This window comes from Peromyscus eremicus, chromosome 8a, assembly GCF_949786415.1.
Source record: "Peromyscus eremicus chromosome 8a, PerEre_H2_v1, whole genome shotgun sequence".
In the NCBI taxonomy this organism is placed as follows: domain Eukaryota; kingdom Metazoa; phylum Chordata; class Mammalia; order Rodentia; family Cricetidae; genus Peromyscus; species Peromyscus eremicus.
Genome location: NC_081423.1, coordinates 77924553 through 77932309, shown reverse-complemented (window position 1 = coordinate 77932309; position 7757 = coordinate 77924553). Strand labels below are relative to the sequence as shown.

Genomic DNA, 7757 nt, shown 5'->3' with positions numbered 1-7757 from the left:
ACGAGAGAACACCCAAGAACTGTGAGTGCAGCGGAGAAAACAACCTTCAGGGTGATGAAAAAACAGGGAGGGGGTGGAGAAAGGAAATTAATTCCACCAAGTAGCTTTAAAATCCCCCCCTCCCCCAAGTGGAAGGAGTTCAAGAGAGGGAGACTTGCATCATGACACCCAGCCCCTGGGGAGCATGGGGAGTGTGAACAGGGAAGGGCTTAAAAGGCTGGGCAGAGGGTGGCAAGGCAGCACTCAGGAAAGAGGCCAGGATCCCATCTGGAGAGCCAAGGGGCGGGGGCTGGAACAGATGGGAGGAAAGTTGCAGCTGGTGGCAGTGCACTTTCATGTGTAAAGTTTGGTCCCTGGAGGATTGTGCTCCGGCTCTGAAGGCAGGAGTGAGCAGGTGGCTCTGCTCCATGCTCCTCCTTCTCCCCCATTACCACCCAGAGCACTTGACAGCTGCTCTGAACCGGGACTCAGCCACCCTGCCTTCCGCCCGCCAGCATCCCCTTCAACGGGCAGGAGCTGGCGTGGTGACACCTTGGCACACCAGCACGGCACAGGGCTGAGATGCTTCAGCTGAAGTGGGCAGGGGAACAGGAGGAATGAATCCAGGCTCCCCGGAGGGGGCCAGGTGGACGAGAGAGGAGGAGGGAGGGAGGGAGTCGGGAAAAGCATGCTCAGGGACCTTGGAAACATGTTCACGACTCACGCACAGGTTCTGGGTTAAGTCTGGCTGAGGGGTGCAGCAGGAACAAGATAGAAGCCAGCGGATTTTGAGGTCCTGGGCCCGTCTCGAGCTCTCGGTGTTCCTTGAGAACACACCTTCCGTTTTTTGGCAACCCGACTCGTTTGCTGCCGTGCTTTGAAGTGATTTTACATCCTCTGGCTCTAACAGCCAGCCACCTGTCTCAGCATATTTAGAGCTCGCCCGTGGGAACAGAGGCTGCTGGCACAACCCTGCCAACTCCCAGAGCTCTCCCTGCTCATACACACTTCTGTGCACTTCGTGGGGAGCCTTACCACCCAGCCTCGCCCAGCCCAGCCCAGCCCAGCCCAGCCCAGAGAGCAGCAGTAGGGTCTCCAGCTTCCAGTTTGCCTTTCTTCTCTTTATTTGTGCTAGACTGGGAAAAACCAGACATTAGCAACCTGTCTTGTTGCTTTGTTTAGAATATTCCATCTTGCTTCCTTTGATTTTATTTATTTATTTTTTATAAAAAGGTTGGAACCCAGTCCCTTATCGTGATTGAGTCCATTTTCCCAAGATGTCACCGTTGGAGATAATAATTTAAGTGTTTCTGGAGTGGAGGAAGCCTCTCTCTTCCTAGTGGGAGGTCTTCTTTGCTCCTTTCCCAAACTTGGCATCAAGACCGAGACCTATGGAAAGGGGAGAAGCTGCTTAAACTTCACGGGAGGACATGAAGCCTGCCAACAATTTGAGGAAGTCAGCCTAGCTTCCCAAAGGTGGGGATTTAGATACAACAGACTCTGTTTGGGTTTTTTTGTTTGTTTGTTTGTTTGTTTGTTTGTTTGGAGACAGGTTGCTCTGGCTGTCCTAGAACTCACTGTATAGACGAGGCTGGCCTCGAACTCACAGACCTCTGTCTGGCTCTGCCTCCTGAGCGCTGGGATTAAAGGTGTGCACCACTTTGCCCAGCTTTAGGTACAACAAACTTTGGAAGACTATTTTATGTGGCTTCCTCAACGATAACAGAATGCCGTCGAATAAAAAAAAAAAAAAAGAAAAGAAAAACCCAAGACACTGGGAACACACACAACAATACCAAAAGAAAAGTCAGAATCAAAATTCCCCAGCTGTTTCCTTCAGCTCCTATAATATCACAGGTGGCAGGGGAGTAAATACCAGACTCTGTCCCGCTCACGTCATTAAAGGACACCACGAAGATGGAGCGCACAGGAGGGAGGTCCTATTAGAAACAATGCTTCCTTTCCCCTTTAGAAAAATTCTCTTTAAAATCACAAGATAAATCCCTGCCATTTTCCCTCAGTGGCCCCTGGAGGCACTTGCTCTGGGTAGTACTCACCTAGGAATACCAGCACGGTGCCCACCCACTGCATGGAGCTGATAGGGTTGGCAAAGAAGATCACAGAAGCCAAAATGGTGAAGAACTTCCGTGTTGTGGTGATGATGGAGCATGTCAGGGGACCAAAATACACAACTGTCATGAAAATGAAGCTCTAGAAAGAGAAAGGTGGGGGAGACTCCTGAGCACTGCCGTGAGTTACGACAGACACCAGGCTAACTGGGCCGCCCTCCTCCCCCAGCAGTCTTTCTAACTGACACAGGAGGGAAGCCGAGCTTGCCTCCTCCAAGAACTTACCTGACCCAGGGCACTGGTCAGGCCAAAGAGCAGGATGTTATAGATGATGCTTGGGTACTTCTCAGCGAAGCTTAAGAACTCCCAGAGTTCCCCAGTGAACAGGATCCCTAAAAAATTCAAGAAGTAAACAGCTCATCTTATGCTTACCCATACACCTGCATGCAGCCTGCTTAAATACCATGAGGGAGGCTGGGCGAGGAACCATATGTGGAGTTTACTCTGGCCTGGTATGCACCTTTCTCAAATTCCTGTCTAGTTACAGAAACTAACCTGATTTTCCAAGAAAGGCTTCAAAGTTGATATACTTCTACCAAAGTGATTGATGTTGGGTGTAATCTTGGAACTCTCAGAAACTGAGGCAGGAGGATTGTGAGTACTAAGCTAGCCTGAACTACAGAGTGAGAAAATGCCTCAGAAGACAAAACAAAAGTAAAAGTTAAAACCAGCAATTTTAAAAAAGGGATTAGAAGCAGAGATCCTTGGATGCTGCTGACAGTGACCTCTAGGTCTCCAGCTCAAGGACACTCCTGGAATCGGTCACCTCCAGCCACCAAGTCTTCTCCACTAACCCCATTGTGCTACATGAAAAATGCCTTCTTCATGTGCTCAGATTTGAGAAGTTAGGAACCACTGATTCCAAATCAAAGGTTTCATACATGAACTCCAGTATACTCCTAAGTCAGCAAGTACCATACTAATGTCTCATTCGCTTCCTGAGAAAGAATTCCCTAGATACCCCATGTATTTCACCACGTAGCTTCTCATGATATCTGGCACGTCTACCCCTACAGTGTCAGTAACAGGGGGCAGAGACACTGCCAGCACAGGTCTTTCCAGGAAGGTCTCTCAGGGGCTGGACAGAAGGGCATGTTGGAACCAAGTCAGGCCCTTGGCCTGCACCAAGTTAGCAACTGGCAGCAGAGCTAGGGATAAATGGATGAGAGCAGTCTGCCCTCTGGTGATCTGTGCAAAGAACAGCAGAACAGCTCCTTACCAGCACCGAGCAGCAATGTGGACCAAAGGTTGATGTTCAACATCATGTGGTTGGAACCTGTTTGGTAATGAGCCCGCATATGGTCCTGAGAAACACCTGTTAGTCCGTCCAGGGTCAGAGACAAGAGCTGAGAAAGGAAAGGGAGCGGCTGGCAATGAGGTGGCCAGCAGGGCCCCTTCCTAATCCAGGACACAAGATCTTCCCTCAGGCACTTCAGAAAGCTGCTGCTCTGAGTCCTCAGAACTAAAGCTGCTTGTGGTCGGGTGGAGGGGTGAGAGAAAGACCATGCTAGCTGTCCCTAGGCAGGCACTGGACTGACAGACTAACCTCATCACAATGGACTGTAATCAGAGCAGAGCAGGAAGCCCGCCATTTCTCAATGTCAAAGCCTACAAGCTGGCGCACAGGGACTAGAACAGGCCATGGTGAGTGGGCCTCCTCCTGCAGGGTGCCTTCTGCTCGTAAAGAACTACCTCCAAAGACTAGGGTCTGAGATCTGACTGCCTGGCCTGGAATCCTGACTGCCTCGACGTGTATGACAATGGGCAAGTGACTTAGCCTCTCCTCAGTTTTTCATTTATAAAATGGAGATAACACTACCTGTGTCAGAAGACTGTTATAAAAGTTAATCAATAAAGATATGAAGCACTTGGGACAGGGTCTAACACTAAACGATAGCTCCTGTTGATTCAAGTCTGGCTTCTATGTTGCCTGAAAACCTAGGGAAGCACACACCTTCTTGCCTAGTTGGGTCTCTCTGAGCTCACACCAGGATCTAAGCACAGACCCCAGAGGACTCTTCTCCAGGACAGCTTGCTTAGCTATAGCTAAATATTTCAGCCTTCCTACTGTGGCCATAGCAGAACCAGGGTCCTTGCAGCAGTCAGGGGATAATAGCAGCTCCCATCCCCCCTGGCTTTCTGCCTGCCTCCACTGTCCTTGCTGGAATGTGCTAGAAAAGGCTGCCTTCATAAAAGGACTGTGTACCAGAAGCAGCTCTCCGAAGCCGACTGTGTGCTCTTCTACCCCAACCATTTTCTTGGGCTTGTACATGAAGAGAGCTACACCAGCCACAATTAGCAACACACACAGGTACTTGGCCACTGGGTACTTCTTCTTCAGGAGCGTCACCCCAAGGAGCATAACTATAGGGGAGACAAAACAAAAACAGTGGCAATTCAAGCACCCACTGGCATTAGTGACCCCAACACCCTCCTCCCGACAGCCACTGGCATTAGTGACCCCAACACCCTCCTCCCGACAGCCACTGGCATTAGTGACCCCAACACCCTCCTCCTGACAGCCATGTCCAGACTGAGGGAGAAAAGAGGATGAGAGCTGGGAGGGGTGTTGGGCTGGCACCCAGATAAAGATGATTGAGCAACAGGCTTGAGTAGTGAATAAGGTGGAGAAGGGCAGAGGACAAAAGTCCAGGAAGGAACTGGGCAAGGGTGGAGAACAGGGAAAGATGAGAAAGGAAGAAACTGCTGGCCCAAAGGGGACTCAGGGTGTGAGGTGACGGTGTAAGCGCAGGGGACACTACAACAGCTGAGGACACAAAGTAGGCAAGGTCAGCTTCCGGCCCTCGCTCAGCCTGTGCACACCACAGGAAGCAAGAGACGACAGGAAAATCCCTAGACAGACCTATGACGAGATGGTAAAACCCAGAGGGACTCAGCGCTCTTGGAGAGAGAGGAAGAGTGAGCACAGAGAATGGGGACTGGATCATCTTTGCTTACCTGGGATTGGCTTGCAGGATTTACCAAGGACCTGAAATAAAAGTGAGCAAGTGATTTCTGAGCACCTGTGATGTGCCAGGAAGGGTCGCAGGTGCTGCATTAAAAGGCGTTAGCACTGGAACTATACCAGAGAACTTGGCCTCAAGAAGCTGTCCTGTCACAGCCAGACCCATACTCATACCCCAATTCTATGGTCCTACACTCTACACTCTTCTCAAGCATACTCTGCTATGACTATTTTTTTCTCCACCCCCTTTCTTTTCTTATTTGTTTATTTATTTTTGAAGCATAGTCTTATTTATTTATTTATTTATTTATTTATTTATTTATTTATTTATTTTTGAAGCATAGTCGCAAGTAGCCCAGGTTGGCCTTGAACTGGAGATACAGCTGAAGACGACTGTGACTCTCTGAGTCTGATCCCCAGCCTCTACCTCCTGAGTGCTGGGGTTGTAGGCATGTGACACCACACCTGGCTCCTGCAGTGTTGGGGTGGAACCCAGGTCTTCATGCATGCTCAACAAGTTCTACCAACTGAGCTACATCCCTAGCCCCTAGGACTGTTTCTTTTTATTTAAACCTCAGACCTTAGGGACGACCCCTTAGTCCTGTCCACACAATTCCGAGCCAACTCTCGTCTCACCCTGAGATTTCACCTGAGTTGGATAGTTGACAAACTGTAGTGCCGAGTTGCTGGAGACCATGGCACCCACATAGGAGACGGAGCAGGCAGCATAGAGCCAGGTCCGAGTACGGTCCACCCTGGCAGTGTCAAAAAACTGGATCACTGGGAGAAGACAAAAATAAAACAAAAACAAACAAAACATACAAGAGAAACCCGGTGGGGCAAGGATGGACCACTGAGCAGAGGCTGGGGCGATAGGAAAGGAACTTGCCTGTCAAGTACGACAGCCATTTCTATCCTCTTAAGCTGGGAAATCTCTGAAAATTATTCATCTCTCCAGTTCCCCTTAAGCCTAACAAGACCACATGCAGAGGGAAGGTAGGGATGCATTGAATTCTAGAAAGGATGGCTTAACTCTGCCAATAGGCTTCAAGGAACAAAGACATGTTTGAAGCTGTCATACAAAGCAAAGTCAAAGGGATAAAGGGGGAAATGTTCTAAGTATTTTCAGTGGGGATTTGGAATACAGAAGACCCAGTCATTTCAGACTCAAAAGTTGGTATAATTTAGAGACCTAATATTTTAATCTCATTTCACAGCCATCGGTTTTACAGACCACAGAGGGCTGTTTTAAATCTTCAAGGGTATGGAGGCAGGGAAAACTTAGACTTTAAAGATGAATCCACATCTAATGTCCAGAATATGGGGGAAAGCTGGGTGCACCCAACAAATTACTAGGAGGTACTCACAGATCTTGGCAAACATAGCATTGATCACGCACTGGATGAAAACCAAAGTTAAGGCAAAGGTGAACGTCTCCTGTTTGGGTCCTTCCCCATACTTTCCTCTTGTTCTACGATGAAATACAAGAAAAAGAGACAGGAGAAATTAGTATGCGTCACTCGGTGTCATCAAGTATGTTCAGAGCCACTGAGGGCTTTGGAAATATCGTGCTTTTGTGGATGTAGTGAGAGTTAGTAAGGCTCATTGAGTTTATTTACTCAAAGGGGCCGACTTGATTTAAACCTAGAAACTAGATAGGCTAGTCTGCTGATACCATAACCAAAAGAAAGAATATCCATAAAGAATACAGTTAGGGGCAACAAGGAAAGTCAGATAGCGGGATAAAAAGTATCCCCAGTAGGAAAGCAAGAGAGAGAACAATAAGATTAGCGGTCTGCAAGCTCCCGAGAGTTCAAACAAAGACCTGGCTCTCGGGTCACAGAACGCTCTTGTAATCAATAAAGGTAAAAACGTCTAAAGGAAGAAAAACAATCGCGTCCCAAAAATCCAGAGGCCGGCCCTGTAATTTTAGAACCACAAGGATGCTCAGCCGGCAAAACATAATAGCAGAGTGCAAAAGAGGTCAGAGGGCCGAGCCGGAGAAGAGGGAGACCTATACCACACACAGGAAGCCTGAGGATCAGGCCGTAAAGCAGGCGGTGGGCACTGCATGCCGGCCCTGGTTGGGGGATGTTAGCAGTCCTGCCCCCAAGGGTCCACTCACATCTTCTCCTGTAGGATCCCATAGTAGAAATAGCAGACAAAGACACCCAAGAAGCACAGCGGCAGGCGCAGCCGGTCAGGCACCAGGGATCTGCTAGCGGCCATGAGACGCACGGACGAGTCGGCCGGAGACCCGCTCAGAGCAGGTAGCGGTAGCGGCGGCGAAGGCGAAAGCTCCAGGCGGACATCGCCGGCCGGTGGCAGGGACCTCATAGGAGCTGCGTGCGACCGCCGCCTTGTAGGACGGAGCAGCCACCTCCAGAACTGCCAGCTCACAGCGGCCGAAAGAGAAATGCCTCCCACCCCGACAGCAGCATTCTAGAAGAGAAGGCAGGTCTTAAAACCTTGGTTCCATTCCTGGTGGCCAGGAGAGCCAGCCATATCGAGGTTAAGGCCTCATCCCCTAGATTTTCCGATCAGGCAACGCCGAGGACACCTATAACCCCGAGCTCGTCGGGGAGGCCTAGGAGATAGCCCGGCGTGCAGTGATGACGTATGAGTATGTGGACGTTATCAATTGGCTACACGGAGCGAAAATAGACAGATGGGCGGAGAAAGAG

At 49.7% G+C, this 7757-nt stretch overlaps 1 protein-coding gene across 2 annotated transcripts; it reads right to left on the bottom strand.

Annotated features, from left to right (window-relative positions):
- Positions 1-1079: 1079 nt before the first annotated feature.
- Positions 1080-7603, bottom strand: Slc35b1 (solute carrier family 35 member B1). Of its 2 annotated transcripts, XM_059269627.1 has the most exons (9): positions 7199-7603; positions 6441-6544; positions 5723-5853; positions 5067-5097; positions 4315-4472; positions 3328-3454; positions 2334-2440; positions 2037-2190; positions 1080-1368 (listed from the first exon to the last, which is right to left on the bottom strand). In XM_059269627.1, the coding sequence occupies exons 1-9, from the start codon at positions 7408-7410 to the stop codon at positions 1316-1318; spliced, it is 1077 nt and encodes a 358-aa protein (XP_059125610.1). In that variant the 5' UTR covers positions 7411-7603; the 3' UTR covers positions 1080-1315. The 2 variants fall into 2 exon arrangements, with proteins under 2 accessions (XP_059125610.1, XP_059125611.1); XM_059269628.1 differs by lacking the exon at positions 7199-7603 and having other exon boundaries at positions 5723-5828.
- Between the last annotated feature and the right edge of the window lie 154 nt (positions 7604-7757).